This window comes from Penicillium angulare (genome assembly GCF_028827245.1).
Source record: "Penicillium angulare strain IBT 27051 chromosome Unknown utg000008l_segment0_segment0, whole genome shotgun sequence".
Classification (NCBI taxonomy): Eukaryota; Fungi; Ascomycota; class Eurotiomycetes; order Eurotiales; family Aspergillaceae; genus Penicillium; species Penicillium angulare.
Window position 1 is genome coordinate 2258161 of NW_026623167.1, and position 21386 is coordinate 2279546.

At 47.2% G+C, this 21386-nt stretch overlaps 7 protein-coding genes across 7 annotated transcripts; 5 read left to right on the forward strand and 2 right to left on the reverse strand.

Moving 5' to 3' along the window:
- Window positions 1–491: 491 nt before the first annotated feature.
- On the reverse strand, window positions 492–3647 carry pldA (uncharacterized protein; the record flags this gene model as incomplete). The annotated part of the gene is made up of 8 exons (XM_056927719.1): window positions 492–506; window positions 638–1186; window positions 1311–1771; window positions 1829–2089; window positions 2141–2762; window positions 2825–2977; window positions 3041–3441; window positions 3587–3647. 8 exons carry the CDS (start codon window positions 3645–3647, stop codon window positions 492–494), a joined length of 2523 nt encoding a protein of 840 aa, XP_056774767.1.
- A 2291-nt stretch (window positions 3648–5938) lies between these two features.
- On the forward strand, window positions 5939–8674 carry N7478_011506 (RFX family transcription factor; the record flags this gene model as incomplete). Its single annotated transcript, XM_056927720.1, has 3 exons — window positions 5939–6660; window positions 6729–7043; window positions 7108–8674. 3 exons carry the CDS (start codon window positions 5939–5941, stop codon window positions 8672–8674), a joined length of 2604 nt encoding a protein of 867 aa, XP_056774768.1.
- Window positions 8675–9532: 858 nt separating this feature from the next.
- Window positions 9533–10948, forward strand: N7478_011507 (uncharacterized protein; the record flags this gene model as incomplete). The annotated part of the gene is made up of 1 exon (XM_056927721.1): window positions 9533–10948. The coding sequence occupies one exon, from the start codon at window positions 9533–9535 to the stop codon at window positions 10946–10948; it is 1416 nt and encodes a 471-aa protein (XP_056774769.1).
- Window positions 10949–11735: 787 nt separating this feature from the next.
- N7478_011508 (putative C6 and C2H2 transcription factor RegA-like) lies at window positions 11736–14600 on the forward strand (the record flags this gene model as incomplete). The annotated part of the gene is made up of 5 exons (XM_056927722.1): window positions 11736–11935; window positions 11999–12426; window positions 12481–13226; window positions 13280–13539; window positions 13592–14600. The coding sequence occupies 5 exons, from the start codon at window positions 11736–11738 to the stop codon at window positions 14598–14600; spliced, it is 2643 nt and encodes an 880-aa protein (XP_056774770.1).
- A 637-nt stretch (window positions 14601–15237) lies between these two features.
- N7478_011509 (histidinol dehydrogenase family protein) lies at window positions 15238–16600 on the forward strand (the record flags this gene model as incomplete). The annotated part of the gene is made up of 2 exons (XM_056927723.1): window positions 15238–15596; window positions 15661–16600. 2 exons carry the CDS (start codon window positions 15238–15240, stop codon window positions 16598–16600), a joined length of 1299 nt encoding a protein of 432 aa, XP_056774771.1.
- A 408-nt stretch (window positions 16601–17008) lies between these two features.
- On the forward strand, window positions 17009–18868 carry N7478_011510 (uncharacterized protein; the record flags this gene model as incomplete). The annotated part of the gene is made up of 1 exon (XM_056927724.1): window positions 17009–18868. The coding sequence occupies one exon, from the start codon at window positions 17009–17011 to the stop codon at window positions 18866–18868; it is 1860 nt and encodes a 619-aa protein (XP_056774772.1).
- Window positions 18869–19148: 280 nt separating this feature from the next.
- On the reverse strand, window positions 19149–19797 carry N7478_011511 (GNAT family N-acetyltransferase; the record flags this gene model as incomplete). Its single annotated transcript, XM_056927725.1, has 2 exons — window positions 19149–19633; window positions 19758–19797. The coding sequence occupies 2 exons, from the start codon at window positions 19795–19797 to the stop codon at window positions 19149–19151; spliced, it is 525 nt and encodes a 174-aa protein (XP_056774773.1).
- Window positions 19798–21386: the final 1589 nt, after the last annotated feature.

Below are 21386 nucleotides of genomic sequence, written 5' to 3' on the forward strand. Positions count from 1 at the left end.
CCTCTTTTGGGAGTGGGTAAGGTACCTAGCTGTATATCCCAGCTTTTTTTTTTTAGTTTTCCCGGGTTCTGGGTCCCGGTTTTTTTTTTTTTTTTTAACTTGGCATTATTATCTCCATTCATGATGATACTACCTGCTCAAGTGGTATAGTAACCTAATATAGATCGGGATGATTTAGATGATCTGGAACTTGAATATCTCCGTGGTGGAAGATCAAGCAGAAAAAGAAAGCAATGGACATCATGTGCGTGTAAGATAGGGAGATCATAAGGGGGAAAAAAACAATAGACTATATGACAAATTTCCAAAACTTAATATCTACAGTATTGTAAACGATCAGATACACTCCAGACCCTCGCTTTGGGGTTTCTAGCAGATGAATATGTATGTATATGGATATCGATAATCAATAAAATAGTTCAGAAAGAAAAAAATTGAAAACGTAAATGAAATTCTCATGGAGACGTGAAGAGACGAAAAATGGGTCGATGCTACGTGTAGATGCTCTAGCGAAGTTATTAGTCCACAATTCAAGGCCCACATCACGAACGAGCGGAGCACACCCGGCGAAAAAAATTAGAACCCCTCAAAAATAAAGAAAGAAAAAAAGAAAAAGAAGAAGGAATCAAAAACCTACCTCGGTGATCTGGTTCACGGCCAATCCGGGTTCTGCCATCTCGGCATTCTCCAGGAATTCCAATGGTAGCCACACAAGATGTCCCTTGATCCGATCGAGCTTCTCCCGAACTTCAGCTGCCGGCATATACGGATCGAACAGGTGACCCTGCTTATGGGCCCCACGCGGGTAGAAATTATCATAGTCCTCAAAGGTTTTAATGTGATCATCTGGGTCAGCCCGGAAAAGGACCCGATACATTTCCGTATTGACAGTAGCCTGTTCTCTCCATGTGTTCCAGACCGAATCACCCAGCGGGTCGGTGACGAAGTCGTTCTCCGGCCCCTCTAAAATCTCATTTAGACATACATCTGGTGGTTGGGCATTCGCTTCATTCGCTGCGTCATAATCTTGTGCTGGTAGGAGACCTAGATGTTCGCGCCACAGCTGACGACGCAGAGTGGCCGCGTGGCGGCCTGCTCGATACGGGTTACCATCCATCTCACTTTCGATGAAATCTTGATCTTCCATTACGATGGCGAGTTCGCTATCGTGGGAGCCGAGTTGGGACTATACGGTGAAGATCAGCATCAGTATCATTGTCAATATGCAGGGAAATGGGAGAGATGCATGACAAATGTCCCGGCTTTGCTCTCCTCTTCCCCGGTGGACTTCGGCTTCGATGCAGACTTACCCGGTCATTGATATTAGCACTGCCACAGATGACAATGCGGTCATCCACTATGCACACCTTGCCGTGTACATACAGCTCTTCCTGGACGATATTGGCTTTCTCGGCTTCTGGGTCACCCTCCCAATACTCGTCGGACATCTTGCCACCATTCAACATGGTGGTATGAGCCACGGAGTCTCTGCTTGCCTCGCCTCGCAGCTCTTTGTGCTGCTCCACTGCTTCTTCAAATTTTTCGAGTTTCGCGACCTTCTCCCGCTGGAGACTGGGATCAATTTCGTAGCTCTTCTCATGCCTGTCGCCGTCTTGGCCAATGGAAGGATGCACACTTTCACCCATGATAGACTCTGCAATACCACGCTGAATATCCTGGTATGTGACGCCGGCCGTTTTCTCCAGTTCCTCGAGGGCAGGGGTTTTGTTGATACGATCGTAAGCACGTAGAGCAAAGACGAAAACATGTTCTATTTCTAAGTTAATATCTGTAAAATTCAGGAAACAGGGATAGAGATGCTTCTTACCTTTCGGGTCAACGCCTGCCTTCGAGATTTGGCCCATAATCGAGTTTTCGCCTCGGCAGATTGATTTGTACTGGTAATCCATGATAGCCCTGGTACCTGATGCAGCATTGTCACGCAGGTCACCAGCAAAACCGGGGATGGCAGGAATAACAATGATAACACGGAACTTGCGACCTTCCTGGCCAGCTCGGACACATGCATCAACGATGGCGGCACCGACCTGATTGTAAATAGGATGTTGCTGGTCCCCAGTAGCCGTGACTTGTAACAATTAGCTTTTATCCACAAGGTTAAGGGGAGGTGGAAACATACTGAAGAACTGGTTCTCAATGTAAACGAAATGCTCAGCATTTCGAATCACCTCACAGTATGCATTTTGAATACTATGTTCATTCAAAATACCACTGCTCCAGTCATCACTACTGCGCACAATCTGTGCTCGGACAGATCCTTGGTTCCCACGAGACTTTGTCGAGAGCGGCGTCAGCGGATGCTGCAAATAGTCACCGCAAGGATACTTAGGCCGCTGGACAGCAATAATGTCCTCGTCATCGCCCGTTCGACCCTCCATAAGCAGCCAGTCAACTTTATCATTACGCTTGTACTTATCACGCTTAATAAAGTTCCAACGCAGAACAAAATGCTCCGCGATATCGTAGACACAGTCACCAACCAATCCCATGGCTACATCGTGCCATGGCATGCGACCGTATTCAGCCTTGCTGATTTCATTGCTTTGCCAGTCCTGCACGCTCTGGAAGTCCATAATACGGTTGTTGTTAAATTCTTGGCCGGGGAAGATGTCGTCTTCTAGACCGGCTGGGTGGACGTCGGCGAGTGGATGTTGGCGAGCATCCCAACGACCGAAGCAGAGATCAATCCCACCAATAAACGCCATTTCGTAGTCAATTACAATGAATTTCTCATGATGCGCCTAGACAATTGGTATGTTAGATATATTACGTATACATGAAGAATGTATTACTGCAGACTCACCCAGTAGAGTGTCATGTCGGCTCCATTTTCGAAAACGTTGTGATCGGGGTGACGCATGACTCGAATATTGCCATGGCCAGGTGTGCCCTCGGGACAAAGACTGCGCAAGGCATGTTTTGTATGCGCAGAGTTGCATGTCAAGGCTTGGTTGACCTAGATCGAGCTGGTCAGATCTCACATTTCAAACACGGCATGGACTCTGGATGTCATCCTGACCTCTTTGTACACAATAACATAGATCTTCACACCAGCCTCCGCGCGTCTCTTGAGGATTTGGTCCAGCCGCCACTCCTGGTGCTTGACTGGGGGGCGACGAAGAAACAGTTCGGGTGACAGCCACCAATCGGCGATGTAAATGGTCTCGGTGGCCTTTTCAAGGGCCTCAGAGACTGCCCAGAGGTAGTCAAGTCCATCAACATACCACTTGACCCTGTTATTTTCATGGATAGGTGCGAAAGACTGGAAGCGATGGGTTTCTGCGACATTGGTGCGTTTGCGATCCGTGGCTTGTTCATGTTCTTCATCGTGACGGTGGTTAGGGTTCACGACGTTGTAAAATTTGCCGACTTTATGTTTCAGGTGGACCGCGGAGGCTTTAACATCCTCAAGGTTGTGGTCTAAGCAGGGGCGCAAAGAATATTAGCTTCAAGTTGCGGGGATGACAGATTATAGACTCGGAGACGATGCTATCTTGACGTGGGACAGGGCGGGGGTGAAAGGGAGACCAAAGGGGGGGGGGGATTCAAATCAATGAAAACCAACCTTTGAATGACTCCTCCAAATGATCAATGCCATGTCCTAGCTTCTCCTTGAGTCGCTGCATAGTTGTGTTGAGGTTGGGCAAAGTCTCAACTGCGATGTGGGGAAAAAGAGGGGGAAAGATCGGGAATGAAAATTGCAGGCGACTTCACTCCTTCGCGCTTTCCCTCTTAGCCTCTTAGTGACATCACGGCCCTACTAGCCTTATGGATACTAGAAAATGTCGCGTAAACTCAACACGAGACACTTGGCGTCGATCGCCATTTTACTACCAATATCATCCATTTCCATACGTTTTGGTTCTGGTTCCTGTTCCGTTCCAGTGTTGCGGCGTTAGAGAGATCCACTTGTTCCTTGAAATGCCGAATCGGATGACGCGGGCATGTTCTCTTGGCGGGAGGGGTTATGATTTGGCGAAATAGAGGGCGGTTCATGTTTGAAAATAGATCTGTGTTGTACTGGGGCTGTGGTGGCTATTATAGATCTATACGTATGCGAGACTACAGATCCAATCTGCGTCGATCTGGAGCCCCACTTGATCAAGGTCATTTGAACTTGAATTGTTGGGGAGTAGTATCTATACACATATCATATCATATCAATCAATGCTTCAATGTTGCGTATATCCATGTTCCGTTAGCTAAATTTGAGTGGTGACATTATTCTGGTCCAAAGGTTCTTCAATTTTTGTCGCTTATGGTGAACCAGTTGAACGAGCAGTTAAAATGCTTACACGCCAACTATCTATTAGCTTGGATGTACAAACATGAAGAGGTAGGACAAGCTCCAACATTAAACTCCAGTTCGTATTGCCTTACCATTTCTGGTAGCTAGGGATTGGACTAAAAGCTATAAGAAAAAAGAATTGTGCTCATGGTGGTTATGTAATGAACAATCCCGGAATTTGCTATAGCCAGCCCTTGTGGCCAAGTGGTAAGGCGCTGCACTTGTAATGCAGAGATTCGGGTGTTCGATCCACCCCGGGGGCATCCTTTTTTTCTTCTCCTTTTTTTTGTACTTGCCGAGGACAATACCGTCCCTTACGGAGGTTCCTTCATTGGGGAACTATTTTTCAACGATCAGTTCGAATATTGTGTAGCCAGGCTCGCAAATTTCGGAGTTCCAGCGTTATTACTAGCCCTCGTATCCAAGTTGTAAGGTGCTTGGCTTGTAATCAAGCCCTGGAGAGATCGCGTGTTCACGGGGGCAATCTCTTCACCTTTTTGCAATATATACTCTAGTATATACTGTGGACCCCCAATTGCTCCCTCCCATCCTCTGTGGTCTGCTATATTATACTAGTAGTACTTCTTAATATTCTATTCCATTCAAGTTATTGATTCTACACTGTAAATACTGAACTTCAAGTTCCGGGCTCTAGTATACGTGACGGTTTCGTACATTTTTATATATCCGTACGCAGATCCTCTTCAAGTCAACTTTTGGTGAGACACCTGCAAACCTGGGCAGTGGACTAATACATAGTACTTCACCAGCAAGATATGGCTCTATTGTTTGTTATATTATTTCTCTTCCACTGCTCATATGAAGAAGCCGACAATGCGCTTGAAGGAATAAGCAATACAATGTTATAAAAGGGCCTTTGTTGGTGCCAAGTGCATGACGTACATGAATGCAAGAATCTTGGAAGCTGCCGAACTGTCAATGTATTGGGCATTGGCGATCTAACAAAGAACTCCGAAGAAATTTGAGAGAGAGGGGATTGAAAATTAACTAATTTCTTTGTTCTACCATATGGGGAACGATTTTAAACCCCAAGCTGAATCTGTAAGCATAATGATGGCCGACCGACAGAGATAACACCTAGTAGCCGAGAGCCTATGATTCACAGATACAAACAAGAGGACAGTCAGATAGACAGCCTAAATATAGCATGTACATGCTTTTCATCCCATATCTGTAACGTGCTGCATAGTTCGACGTGATGGTTTGTTTTTGTTTGGCGCGGAATGCTTACCTGAGCCACTCACGTGACTACCCAAACAACGTTGTCTGAGGAACGGCTTGCTCTGTTTATCCTCCCACGACTCAACTTGCACTACGCGGCCAACGACAGCTATAGGACTTTGGGACGGTTGTCGTGTGGACTTCTTGTTGAATAGATCCGGGCTAGGATTTCCAGGTTGGCATCTGAAACATCGAATGGTCAAAGTCGCTGTGTGTGTGCAGAAAAGAAAAACACACGACCCTTGTGTGTGCAGGGCCGGTCATCTCCCTGGTGACGGATTTCCTCCACTTTTTTCTTGATTCACCAACCGGAACCAGAATGCCATCTGAACTAGGTGAGGATCACTTGATCTCCTTGTAGTCGACCCTTGCCCATGCTCATCAACTATGATAGTACGCGCCCCGTCGCAAGGAAGCGCTATCTCACAAACAACACAACACATGGGTCCTCATAGCCGCCCAGGGACCGCAGACCCCCTACGATCACGATCGGAGACAATTTCGCGAGCTGGCCACCGTGCTCGATCAAGAGGTTCAACTGCCAGTATCCATTCGAGCACAACCCAGCAAACCCAAGACCAACACGTCGATGCATTCCCCCAGTTTATGCCCTCGCAGGTCGCCAATGCCCAGAACATGTTCGGAGGTAACCCTGAAGACATGATCATGCGATTCAACCACCAATTCGCCCATCAAACCCATGGCGCGTCTATGGATCAAGGGTTACGAGATGCCCATTCGGTAATGGCTCGACAGGACGATTTCCCGACCCATCCTATGCACAACCATACGCTTTCGCACCACTCAATCCCGCAGGATATGGGTTCCAATGGTGTCCCTAGTGTTGCTGTTCCTCAGTACCAGACTATGTATGATAGCGGGATTGAAAATCATATACCCGAGCAAGTTATGGAGGAGCAAGAAATTTCGGAGCAAGGAGGAAAAAAGAAGAGGGGGTCAAGTTCCACGCTTGCAAACGACAACGAGCTTCGTAAACTCCTTCGTCAGTATGAAGGATACACATTAAAACAGATGGCCACTGAGGTGATGAAGCATGAGGGTGCTGGAGGTAAAGCAGAGAAGGTGAAGCAGGTATTCGCTATGATCTGGTAAGCAATAATCCCTGCCTAAATTTTGAATTGTTGTGACGGAATGACTAACAGCTATTCCTCTGCAGGTTGCGAGAAAATTGTCGAAAGAGTAGTGGCTCGGTAAGGCGAGATCGGGTTTATTGCTGCTATGCAGAAAAGTGTGGGACAGAGCGAGTGTCTGTTCTGAACCCCGCCTCATTTGGAAAGCTTGTGCGGATCATCTTCCCAAATGTTCAGACTCGTCGTCTCGGTGTTCGTGGAGAATCCAAGTACCACTACGTGGATTTGTCCGTCATTGAGGAAAAGCAACAGAAGGCTGCATCAGTAAATACACATGTCGCACCTAGCCAGACACCTTCAGTGGCCCCAGAAAGGCCCGCAAGTGCAATGCGTTCACGCAGGTACGGTGACACAACAGACATCTACTGAGAAGTCAATATTCAAGAAGACTAACGGTTAATATAGTATCAGTATCCCTCAGCCCACTGCTGACTCGGCCGTCTTTCCCTCCCCGACAACCTCTTTTGCACCCCGATTTCCTGCCAACTCTCCCGGCCCAACTTGTGGCTGCCCGGCCGATACCCATTCCGGTCTACCGGGGTCAGATTCCACCATTACTGCCGACAACGTTGCACAGCAAGCTGGCAGAATGATCCACCAAATGCTTCAGTTCCCCACAGATGAACCCCCGGTTGATAATGATACCCTCACGTTACCCGATATTCGCGGTCACTTGCCCGCCAACACCGATTTAAAGGTGGCAGATGCCCTCGCAGCCCTTTACCGATCCCACTGCATCTCGGTCATCGACAGTTTCCGATTCTGTAAAGAACGAAACCTTCTAAAGTATTTCTCTGCATTTCACGGGACATTGACTGTTCCTGTTCAAAAACTCTTAACACACCCAAATCTTGCCCCATGGATTAAGGAGTGTGACTGGCTTATGTACCAGAAGATGATTCCTTTCGTCGCGCCTCTTACTACACAAGTTGTCCCCAAACCTGTGCTTGATGCGTTCCGCTCTATATCTCAGCGACTTTGTGGGCATATCGCCGAAACATTCAAGACACAACCAGCCCATGTGTCTATCGCACGCTTGATCCCGGCCCATATATTCTGCAACCTCTTAAAGCACATGCTTGATGTCAACCAAGCTGCCAACGCCGCCGCTGCTTGGCTTTGCCATCCTGAAAACCGCAATCAGATGTGGGCTGATTTTAGGTCTCTTGTAGACCCGGCGGAAATGATCTCCAAGGCCAACATTCCAGTCTGCGCAGCACGGGCCACTGAGCAAATTCTCAAGCACGATGTTCGCGCTCTGCTGACCCCTGTGTCCGAGGATGATCCCGCTGGGACCTTGCCTTTTTACCGCAAGCCAGATTCGGCGGAAGATATTGAAGCCCACCCACTACCAGTTGACACAGCCGGTGGTGACGAGTATAACTTCCCAGACAAATGGATTCAGTTCATTCTCAGCATTCCAGCAGTTTTCGCCAACCACCGATCGCAATGCATTATTGAAAAGGTTGATGCGTTGTGGGAAAACATCTTGCATCGTCTTACTCTCGGTGGAGCAGCTAGCTTTAGTGCTTGGTGGATGACGAAAGTGTTTTTCCATGAAATGATGCTCTGGCAAGCAGAGAAAGGTGGCTTCATGCGAAGCAATCCTGCCTCAATCCAAAACCTCACATTCGGCACAGAGCAGATGGGTATGGGTAGTTTTCATCTGAAGCACAACACGACCTCAAACCGCAACTCATTTGATGCACAATCCTCCAGCCAAGCTCGATCCCACCCCAACACAGAAACCCCCGGAGTTGCGCAGGCCCCAAACGGTGATTCAGATGCCGATGCGAAACACATTCCAGCAGAGAAAGATCTAAGCCTCAGTGAATCTGGCTTCCAAGCGCCTAACAATGATGACAGCGCAATTGATTTGGAAGACGACCCAATGATGATTGCGGTTGGTAAATATGGTGATATTATGGCCTCCGACCCGGCAGACGCGGAAGGCGATGTGGTTGTTATTTAGGTTTCTTTTGTTTCCTGAACGCATTTGAGGTTTTTGTCTTTGGGGATTGGAGTTGGATATCCCTGGCGCAACGGTTTCCTCTGTTTATTTCTTTTTTCCTTGTGTCATTTTCCTTTGTTCCTTTATGAAAGGCTTTCTTATGTACTGGTGGGACGGCGTTCAACGATCTGTTCTACACGAAGAGACGAGACACGAGCATGGGCATATTCCAGAGTCTTGCTTCACCTGAAGGACTCTGCCCGAAATACTTGATTGTCATCCATACGAGCATTTAATCGGCGTGGGGAAAATCCTCGGCTTAATTCTTGCTTTTACATTTGTTTCTATTCCTCTTGTTGTTTACACTTCTGGGCACGCTTCTTTTCCCCTTAATCAAGGCTGTCTGTACATATGCGTCTGCACATTGGATCGTGCCTGATACTGCTGCTTTAATGGAGACAACTCACGGTTATTACCACTATACAAATCATCTTCCATTCAAAACTTGTTCATCGGAGTTCTTAAATTCACAAGTCTCTATTAATAACTTTGGAATACATGTGTGATGATGCTTGGCCCACATTGCAGCTTGTGGCTATACGACCTGCAGTATAAGCTACCTCTTTGCAGAAGCTTCATGCATGAGTTAATAGCACTCACTACACAAACTAGCATCAGCTTCAAAAGGACTCGTAAAAGATTCGTAAGCTGCTACCCAATCGGGGTATTAACGCCGTAAAGTGGGTCATCTCGGAGATCGTCAGGCGCGGGTACTCGATCTCCGAAGTCAGATAATCACCCCATATCCCCCATCCAAGGACTTTGTTTTCACTGGCAGCTTTCTTCACAAGATACACGTCAGAGAAGCTTCTTACAGCCATGCGCATTCATCAGGAATGGCCCTGGGTACTGCCCGCGTTGGCATGTTTGTTTACTTCGTCTCTTGCAAACAACGAATTTCAAGAAGTGGAAAACGCAAACCATATCTTCAACGCCATTCAGTCAACTTTGAGACATTGGGGAAGTGGAATTAACTACAATGGCATGTCTTTCTTCCTAGCTAGTGTGCCACAAGGCACCCAGTTTTATCACGGAACTGGCCTCAAAGACCCAATCAAAGGCACCGAATGGCTCGCCTTTAAACCCGAACATTCTCTGGGTTTCGCGCATCGCAGTGGGGGGAGAAAGCCGAGAAATATGGATGGCCTGATCGAATCTCCGGGACAGCAACCGCTTAACGACGCGCAGGATACTGCAACAGAAGTGGAGGAAGGTGGATATCTTCATACCTACGCGGCAGCACGGGATCTCCGATTACTTTACATCGACGGGATGTCAGCTGGCCCTGGAGCTGGAGCCGAGTCTCAAGATCGAATTCTTTACAATGATACCATTGATGGACAACGACCTGTGGATGGGCCTTCTCTTGGTGGACCACCCCAAGAGCAACAACGAGCGAAGGAGGCATGCCGCATGGCCAAGGAAGATTGGGGTGATAGAATTGATGGAATCGCCCGTACGGAAGGTGACTTTGAGATCATCCTTTGCAACTTTGAACGGGACCTCGAGCTAGTATACATTACTCAGACAAAGCCACAAGAGAAATCTCCCGGTGGTCCAGGCCATCCAGGCGGTCCTCGGGGCCCAGGTGGCCCAGGTGGCCCAGGTGGTCCCGGACACGGCAAGCCGAGAGGTCCTCGACCTGGCGGCGATTTCAACTCTTTATCTACCCGCTTCGATGAGCGTCTCGGGCGGAAAGTTCGACTTGACTTTGATCATTTCGTTTCAGCCTACACCTATGGGCTCAATCTTTTCCCCGACAATGCATCCCTCCCCCAACTGGGACATATACCGATCGAAAAACTGCATCCCATTCGTGAAGATGTTACAGCCCTACTCAATACACACAGTCCGTCTCTCAACGCATTTGACTGGCAGAATATCGCGGATATGATTGTATACCGGTATTCGGATGAACTACAGACTTTGGCCGCAGGAGACTTCTCCTCTCTTCAATCTCTACGTGATCGCATCGAGCAATTACTGGAACCATTCATTGATTATCGAGACTTTGGAAACAGCGCAGCGACCATCGATCGATGTACTACGGAATGGATTCCTACCTCGGCCCCTGTTCATTCCCTCGGCGGACGCGCTGTGCGAACTGTCTCCCAAAAACTTTGCTCTACGTTGACTGCTGTACTTATGAATGACGACCTAGACTTGGAAGCCTCGGTGACTAGCTTGAAGGAATTGATTATCTACCTTCAGTGGACAACCTGGGTGGCAAAGTGAGCGTTTCGTCGCTCGCCACCAACTGAGAGACAAACACCGAGCCGTTTTATTGGGCCAACCCCTAGGTATGAATGAGAAGTCATCTGCTTCCCCTAATACCCACACCTACCAAGATTCTCCTACTCCTCTAGCAGGTGTGTCCTCATTCTAGCTTATATCGAGGCCAGGAAGTGTTGAATTCATTAGGATTTATTAGCTACATACAACTTTATGCACACAATACCCCAAGGCTTCATACATTGCCATTTTCGAGTCTCGTCGGACTAGTCGGAAGTGGTCCCCCACATCCCGAAGTCGAGACTGCGTAAGCACCAAGCCACTTCGAGATGTTGAGATCCTATACCCCTCACTCTCGAAAATAAAAAGGGGACTAAGGGCGTAGGGTACATGGATCCATTTCAGCCAACCGGCAATTTCAGCGAATCAAGTCTAGCAATTTAAAAATCCCCAGAGGAAACGATGGAGGCATTGTGGGGTTGGCATCTGGGGATTCGTATTATGCGTTGACTAAGCGGAGACGCCAGTGATCGTCGCCGAGACGTACCCTGGAGCTTCATTAGCCCCAGTAGAAATAGATGAGCTATGACAATTGTACTAACCCAATCAATGGTTGGTCCATAATTCATCAAGTTGAATTCTGCACCTTGGGCCGCATGAACTTCGTACACTACCGAGAGTTCCCCAGATTCCCCGCGCGCCCTTTCCCCTTCTTGCCTTCTCCCCTCTCTCTTCTTCCTTTAACATCATCCATCCCCTGCATTATACGAATGTCTGACTTCAGGTAACCATGCTTGGTGAATCCTCCCCGACCATTGACCAGCAAAATGACTCCAAATCCCCTGTCAAGTCCAAAGACGGGGGTTACTTCCAATGTGGCTTTTGTAAACGCCACTACAATCGCGCGGATCATTTGATTCGCCATGTTCGCTCTCATACTCGTGAAAAACCATATGTTTGCGATGTTTGTGATAAGGGGTTTGCTCGTCCGTGAGTTTGATTCTTTGATTTAAGCAAGATTAATCATATCGCTAAACTATCGGGTTAACGCAGGGATCTCTTGAAGCGCCATGCAGCAGGACATGCACATGATAGAGACCGGAAACGCAAAAGAAGCTCATCAGTTGCAAAACAAAGTCGAGTATCACAGGCTTGTAAGACATGTGCTGCTTCGAAACTCAAATGTGACGAAGAAAAGCCTTGTAAACGGTGTCGTGAACGGAACCTTCAATGTGACTGGCAGGATATCTCACAAGACTCTTCTCCCGAATCGCCTCAACAAAATGAACACGATATGCAGAATCCCAACAACCCGCCTGCTGATTTGAGTACCTCTCTTCTATTTTCGCCAATGCCGACCCCAATGGAAGACTTCCAACCCACAAATACTATCTTGATGACCCCCCAAGGACCACCACTTGACCCATTACTCTCCCCGGAGGTTCCGACATGTGCTGAACCGACTCAAATCGAATATGGCGGTACGAATGATAGTCTCTTCCGAACTCTCAACGGGAATTAGCTGACAGTAACAGTTTCACCTACAGACCATGAAAGTGGGATATTTAGCGTCGACGGCACATTCTTTCCCAACTTCATCCCCGACTCGATGTTTTCTTCCCTTGGTCGATATAACGATCCCTTTGATCCGTCAAGTTTCATCCCCGAGTTTACCCCATACGGAGTGCTCGAGAACCTCTCCTTAGATTTCAGTTTAACGGACGGCGATTTCGGACTCATAGACATGTACAACTCCCGCAGTTTGATGGCGGGCGATGAGAACGAACAAGATAATCTTGATGCAGACAGTGGCATTGGAATTGGAGCCGAGGCTTACCACCGATCATCATTATCTGCATGGAGGCCTCTTCGAGAAGATCGTGCATTTATTGATCATGAAAATTTGTCTATTCCTCAGGCCGTTGATAGCCCGGGCGTAGGCGCCACCGAAAGACAGACATTGTGCGAACGGTTATCTTCGAGTAGCCGCGACTTGATTTTCGGACTCGTACTAGAGATTAGTCGGGAGGCCAACTTGCATCAGATCACAAAGTCTTTTCCTAGCACAGAGTTGCTAGATGGGCTTATTCAACAGTTCTTTCAGTACCAAAACCAGAGTGTTATTTCATTCGTCCACGGAGCGACGTTTCGGCCAAATAGTGAACATCCGAGCATTCTTGCGGGGTTGGCTGCTGCAGGAGCTATCAGGTCATCTATTCCTACAATTAGGAAGCTTGGATATGCCCTCTTAGAAATTGTGCGGATGTATCTGCCCACAAAGGTATTTCGCATTATTCCTACTTGATATTGTTCTGCTTCTTACATAAAATGCAGTATGAAAATGATAATAGTGCGACACGATGCTTGCGGACGTCGCAGACCAACTTCCTATGTCTCTGGATTGGTCTTTGGAGTGGCAATAGGAGGAAGACTGAAATCGCAGAAAGTTTCAATCAACCATTGGTAACTATGCTTCGCCGTGGTCTCCGATTTCGTCGATCAGTTTATGCAACAATAATCCCCCTTGCTGAAGATACGGACGATGTGCTGGAGCGCAAATGGCGCGAGTGGATTGAACAGGAGTCATTCAAAAGGTGAGATGTGACCCTTCATTCTAACTGTACAACTTTGCTTATTCTCTTCTAGACTTGTCTATCATATGTTTGTTCACGATTCAGAAATTGCAGTTGCTCTTAATGTGAATCCTTTGATATCATACACAGACTTGGAGCTTCCACTACCCGCGCCGCGTCGATTATGGGAAGCCAAAACAGCCAAGGAATGGAGAGAGCTATACCGAACAGTCACCCCCGAGCGTGTACCATCACTAGCGGATCTTCTTCGTGACATGGCTCAATTATCTATATTCCAGAATCGAGTCGACACCCAACTCTCAACTCTGGTTCTTTTACATGGTATCTCTGCCCTGGTGAATGAATACCATAGTCTAAAATTTATCTCAACAAGCAATTCCAAGCATTGGCACGCGCTTGTAACCAACTCTCGCCAACAAGAACTCAACCAGGCTCTCCAGCATTTTAGAATGGTTCGTTCTGAGCTTCATGCCCCAGCCCTCCCTGAAATTACCCTAGTCAGCGAGGTCGTCTCTATGTTACTTTACATGTCACTCGAAGAGCTCCAACTCTTTGCAGGAAAGGAAGACAAACAAGAAGCACGTCGCGTATACCATTCTGCGTTAGAATGGATCGCGAGTCCAGACTCCCGGCGTGCAGTCTGGCATGCAGGACAAACGATTCGCGCAGCTCGTCAAATGCCACCTGGATCTTTGACGGGGTTCTTGGCCATTGGGGTCTACTATGCAAGCCTGGCATTCTGGTCATATGGCGTTGTCTCTAAGGCTCAGAATACAAGACTCACGGGTAGCCCTGCTTCTCAAGTATCTACACAGGGACCGATAGTTTATCTTGATGCGGAGGAAGTCGCTGATGTGTCAAAGTTCGTGACTCTGGGCTGTGGTCAACCCGCTTTGGAAGGTCCAAATGGACCAGTCTTCCTGTCGGAGCCTGGATTGATGATGCAAATTGGACAGCGAGCTCTTCGCGTCGATAACTCAGAGACTACTCCGCCGTTGGTTCAAAGCCTGGCTCAGCTGATGGGTGATCTAGGAAACTGTGTTTTGACAGGAAGGGGTTAGGGTGAATATGATATTAATGTATATTATGAAATTATCTCAACTTGATACCCAAATCAATCATGATTTCAAAATTCTCAAAATTATATCAAGTTCCTTGGCAGTGCCTAAAAAGTCCCAGGGATAGACCATAGACTGTCTAAAAGGAACCCCAGGAAAGAAATGAATGCATGGGGTTTCATTTTATATGATAAGTTCTTTTAAACTTCCATATTCGTATCCGTAGTCCGATCATTGAAGATATTAGTTCAACATGTGTTTAAACCATACGGCATCGGTAGCAGACAGTGGCGCCCGCTTAGGAAGACGACAACAACAGAATCAAGGAAAGTGATTCGGGAGAGACCGGGAAACTGCAATGGCGAGCTAGATGGAACTGAACTTTGCAAGAAGTGAAGTTATTCGAAGCTCAGAATATTCAATACCCTCCACATACCGAGGCGTGTGGCCCCCACGCTTTAACCGACCATGCGGGGTGGACGATAATCGGAATCGGCGCCGAGTCCGATGGTAACCATGAAACTTTGGAGCTTGCTATGACGAATCTTGTGCTTTACAAACGTTATAAGAAGAGACAATTGAAAGATTAAGATTGAAACGAACGGAAACTATTGAGAATTGTACATCCTGCCTCGTCATCATGGCTCTCAAGCTCAAACAACGCAACACCGCCAACAATGGCTCTGCATCAACGGTAGATACGCCTGCGATCGTGCGCGGGGTTATTAATGATATTCGAGCGAAGGGTGATCAGGCCGTGAGAAGTTATTCTGAGAAGTTCGACAAATGGAGTCCCGCAAGCTTCAAGCTCTCAGAGGAGGAAATACAGCAAATCATTTCAACTGTGCCGAAGCAGATCATCGATGATATTAAGCAGGTTCAAAAAAATGTTCGGACTTTTGCCCTGGCGCAAAGAGACTCTATTAAAGACTTCGAGCTGGAGATTCGACCAGGTGTGCATCTGGGTCAGAAGAATATCCCGATTAATTCAGTTGGAGCGTAAGTCTTTACTTCCTCGTCATGTTTTAATACCTTCGAGCATCTGATTTGACTCCTTCTATAGATACATCCCTGGTGGCCGCTACCCCCTCCTAGCCTCAGCTCATATGACGATCCTCACTGCCAAATGCGCCGGAGTTCCTCACGTTACTGCATGCACGCCTCCTATTCTAGGGAAAATCCCCGCTAATACTATTGCTGCCATGTATTTTGCTGGAGCAGACGATATCTATGTCCTGGGTGGTGTCCAAGCTGTGGCTTCGATGGCTATTGGGACTGAGACCATGAAGAAGGTGGATTTCATTGCTGGACCGGGTAATGCGTTCGTTGCAGAGGCCAAGCGCCAACTCTTTGGAGAGGAGATTGGTATCGATCTCCCAGCTGGACCGACAGAGGTCCTTATCGTCGGCGATGAACATGCAGACCCATTTGTACTAGCTACAGATCTCCTGTCACAGGCAGAGCATGGTCCTGATTCACCAGCGGTTCTAATTACAAATTCGAAAGCTGTTGGTGAGAAGACCATTCAGGAAGTGGACCGTCTTCTGAAAGTCTTGCCGACCGCGGATATTGCTGGAGTTTCCTGGGATCGTCTTGGAGAGGTCATTGTTGTCGGAAATTTGGATGAGGCATACAAGCTTGCAGACGAGTATGCATATGAGCATGTCCAGATTCTGACTCAAAAGCCTCGCGAGGCATTGGAGAAGATGTCCAACTACGGTGCCTTGTTCTTAGGCGAAAAGACTTGTGTTTCCTATGGCGATAAGTGCATTGGAACCAATCATGTTCTCCCAACTCGAGGTGCAGCTAGATACACTGGCGGTCTATGGGTGGGTAAGTATTTGAAAACTGTTACCTATCAAGAAGTAACATCGGAGCACGAGAGTGGCGAACTGGGTCGTCTTTGTGGGAGATCTGCACGCGCGGAGAATTTTGAGGGCCATGCTCGTTCTGGAGATGCTCGGGCTCATCAATACTTGGGCGACAAGTTTGATTGGATCTAGTTGTAGCTTATCGGTGAAAGAGATGCTGTTCTCATGCATATATGCTAGGATTATGATTGTCAAACAAAGCCGAAAGATAACGCAATCTCTTCTCTGAATCTTTTTTTTGCCTAAAAGTGCCCGAATTCAGTAATTTAGGAGCTTGAATTTGTAGTCGGATAATGATTTCCGTTAGTTTAAAAAATCTTCGCCTGACGTGAGGGTTGGATCCACATGCCCACTCAATTTTTTCTATGGGCTCGATCGCACCTTGTAGTCCGAATTATTTTTTAAAAACTTCTCATCGCCCAAGCTTTTTGAAAGATAAAGAACTGTGAAGCCAATTCTCTCGTCGAAAATTAAATGCAAATCTCATACATAATTGAGGAAAAATCGGAGCATTGATACTGGGTTACCCTACAAGCAACTATGGCACCCACATCTATGGATGCAACTGGTGGAGACATCAAGAATGATGTTTACACTGCGTACGAGGACTTGGGATCGACTGCTGCCAACTCTAGAGTCCATTCGACACTCTCATTATCGACAACTATGGATTCTACTCGCAGAAATTCAGAAGATGATGATGCTTCATACCGACAATCTCAGGATGTCACCGATTTGTATACGGTCCCTACCACCAGGACTCGTGGCAACTCTCATATGGGTGAGGCGCTCGAGAACCTATCCCGTACTATGTCTAGTATGCCCGAGCAGCATTCGGGGCATCAGGATCTCAGAAATGTGCAGTCTCGGCGAAGCGAGAAGAGTACTCGTTATTCGATCAAGCATATGCCCGGGCTTGCGGAAGAAGCGGGATCACCCACACTAGCAAAGCAGCAAGGTGTCCCTCCTGAACTAGGTAGTCTTACTGCTGAAATGATCTTTATTCTGGTGTGCTCTGCTGGATTGATGTTCTTTGCTTTCTTACTGGGCGATATCACTGTGAACCAAGAAAAGCTTAAAATAGCGCTGGGAATCAGCAATAGTCAGCTGCCATGGTTACTCGGTGCATATACACTTCCATTGAGTTTGTCAGTCGTTATATCAGGTTCACTGAGCGATCTTACACCACCGCGGATGATTATGGTTGGCGCATTTGCCTGGTTGACTGTCTGGAATATCGTGGGGGTGTTCACGATCAGTCCGGAAAGAGTCATTTTGTTCTATATTGTGCGAGCTATGCAAGGTCTCGCTATTGGAGTTCTGGTCTCTGCCTCGATGAGTATCCTTGGCCGAATCTATAAGCCTGGTCTGCGGAAGAACAAAGTTTTTTCAGCTATGTCTGCTACCTCGCCCTTTGGATTTTGGCTTGGTGGTATCCAGGGCGGAGCTTTTCAGTCCTGTCTTTATTGGATTTTCGGTTCCAATGCAATCATATCTGGAATGTGTCTAGTTGCTGCCTTCATGGTGATTCCTCCACTGAAACCCATGGCAGATATCGTGGGAACAGAGGCACCGACGATCCGCGACTTTGATTTCATTGGAGCAAGCTTTGCCGTTACTGGCTGTGTGTGTCTTCTTTTCGGTCTCACCCAGGGATCTGTCGTGAATTGGTCCCCATACACATATGCGCTGGTCATTGTCGGTATTCTACTATTGATTAGCTTCTTTTTTGTTGAACGATGGGTGGCACGTCCTCTCATTCCTACTCGTCTCTGGGAGACGGAAGGTTTCACACCCCTGATGATTGCTTATTTCCTCGGATATGGCGCCTTCTCCGGCTGCTGGCAATTCTTTGCTGTGCAGTTTATGCTTCGCGTTCAACAAAACAGTCCCCTGACGGTGGCACTTTACCTTCTTCCCAATGCTATCGTGGGTGTCTTAGCAACATGGGTAGTGAGCAAGACCTTGCACATTGTACCAGGTCACTACATTTACTTTACTGCCATGCTTGCATTTGCACTGGGCCCCGCCTTCTTCCTACCCCAGACATCGGGAACAACGTACTGGGCCTTGTCTTTTCCCGGAATCGCCCTAGTTACCTTTGGCCCTGATCTCTCCTTTGCGGCGGCTTCTATATACATCACGAGTAATGTTCGTCGATCCTACCAAGGCAGCGCTGGTAGTCTGCTTGTGACTATGCAGAACCTGAGTAGTGCAGTTATGACAGCTGTCGGGGATGCCATAGGGAACAAGGTTGGTGAATCCAATGGAAATATTGATTTGGATGGACTCCGGGCTATTTGGTGGTTTGCTTTGGCTGCTGAAGTGGTTGCAGCTCTCATCACATTGATTTGGGTGAGAATCCCCAAGGAGGATGAAAAGGAGGAGCACGTTATCTAAAAGTTGGCTTTTGATTGTTATGTGTTATGAATTTTATAGATTGGATGGACTAGAACTAGATAGTTTGATCACTTCAAGGTTTTTATGAGCGCAGTAATGAATAATATTAATGGCTTTGCTTTGAATCATTATGATCTAACATAATCCCACTATCTGATTAATTCATGGTCTTTTTCAAACATGGTTTATGCATCAGTCGCCCTGGAGATTATGTCTTCAATCGCCAGCTGCCAGTGTGGGGCTATATAGAACGGACATGGAAATATTGGGATCTGGCATCTCATACACCGTCCGCAAGTTTTGTCAAGGCATCACCATCAACCATCATCTTCATCCACTCCTCCATACCCTTCGCGCCAACCTGTTCATAGAACTTAATGCTGGGCTCATTCCACTTCAGAACACTCCACTCCAAACGGCGACCGTTTGCCTCGAGAACCTGTTTAGCCAAGTACTTCAGCAACAGAATACCACAGCCTTGGCCGCGGGCACTGGGCTGCACATAGAGATCTTCCAGGTAAATTCCCGGGGCAGATCGCCAGGTGGAGTAATTATAGAAGTACATGGCCATGCCGACTGGGATTGGAGTGGGGGTTTCGGATGTGGGTGGTGGGGTAATGAGAGCCGTGTAGACAGCGCCGCGCTGTGGCGGGGTACCGGGGAAGGAAAGGGTGGCTAGGAGGGACTCCTCGGTGGCTTCGACCTCATGCAGGGCTTTCTCATAATCGGCAAGCTCACGGATGAACTGGAGAATGAGCGGAACATCTGGTGATATGCATTAGCTGCGGGACTCGGGGAGTTTTTCATCTTGTAGAGTTTCAATTGTTCGGGGAATAGCTAAAAGCGGAAATGAAGCGCATGGGGTCAAAGCGGTCAATTGGTCACTCACCCTCTGGCGTTGCCAGACGAATAGAAGGTTTGCCGGCCATTATGTTGTATGAAATATGCAGAGATAATTAAAAAATATATGATTTATGCTGGAGAGGACAGTTTTGACAGATGCCAGCCATTCTCCGAGGTCGGCTCCACTAGTTACACCCTACATTGACATTTGAGCACCACGCTAAGCCTTTTTGGGCATGGTAGTAGATTCTGCCGTATTTGTAATACTTCACAACCCTCTTTGCCTTCCTATATTGGGAGAGAATAACTGTAATACGAATACTACGGTGAGCAAAAGGGCGTGCAGTGCTCTGTACTGTAGGGTGTGTTGTGTGGAGACACTCCTACATAGCCGGTCTCGCATATTGTAGGTGTTAAATCTAGCCCCTAGTGTACTGTTCTAATTATATAGTAAGTATTCTTTGGTCGCCTAGTTAGGAGGAGGCTACTTATGGCTCCTTTGCTGAAGTGTTTCCCTGTTCCCTTGGCGGGGAATCCCTGAGTGCTAAATCCTGTACGTGATGATTTCCCTAGTTCTGTGTTGAACGTAGAACTGATTGGTTGTTGCAACTTAGTAATCAATGCGAGCTAGGGACATAATATCGAATATCGAATCTAGAGTGTCTTACCAGAATCGACGACGATATCTCGTGCTGTAGGGGTACTGTCGACCTGATTGATACACCTAAAACAGATGAGTCAAGGTGCAATTCTAGAAAGCCCGATCCCATTCAAGTGAGGCCTAGCCATTGCATTTTCCGCCCAAGGCTGAATCTCTAGACGCCTTTGAACAGTATACAATCAATACCCAGGTATTTTCCTTCATACCTAAAAATACATGAAGTCCTGGCCCATCCAGTTTAGCGCCACTCGCCTCACGTCAGGGGACATGAGACCCAAAGCCGACCATGACGAATGTCACCCCGATCAAAGCGTCAGTTGCATCTTTAGTTACTTTTCAAACGATTCAATGAACCCGGGTTACATGTTAGTACAACTTCATGGAACCACGTAGACCCCAGGTATTATGTGTCTGATCCTTCCGAGCCAAAGTACAATAATTAGCTTCTGTCATGTCAATTGAAAGCCCCACCGCTACTTTTATTAGGCAGCTGATACCGATTCATTATAGGTCTGGGGTCGCTTATACTGCGGAGCTCTGTGCGCTCTCATCGGATGCATGCATGTACTCCCATTTGAGTCACGACCAGGGTAAAATTTGCCTCTTGCCTACAAGGCAAACTTATTATAGACATATTAAACGACTGTTGGGCTGTCATTCTCAGTTGAAACATCAATTATCCACTATTTACACTCCCCAATGACGAATACTTGGTCATATCGAGCACCTTGACAAAGTAGGTTATAGTAATTCATAGATATAGTATTAGGTACAGCCAATATTGGATTTGTTTTCCCCATCCCGTCTGCCTCGGCCATTTATTGGAAAGAATGATCGACAATTAAAGTCTATCGATAATAAGAAGAAGAAAATAATAAAATAAGAATCGTCAGAGGGTACATTGCTTTTTGCGACATTGAGATGTGGCCCGCCGACGACCAAAAGAACGGTCAAGGAGAGTGTACTAAGGTCTCTCTAAACGCGGATGCACGAAAAAAAGCAAAGCGCTGTCAA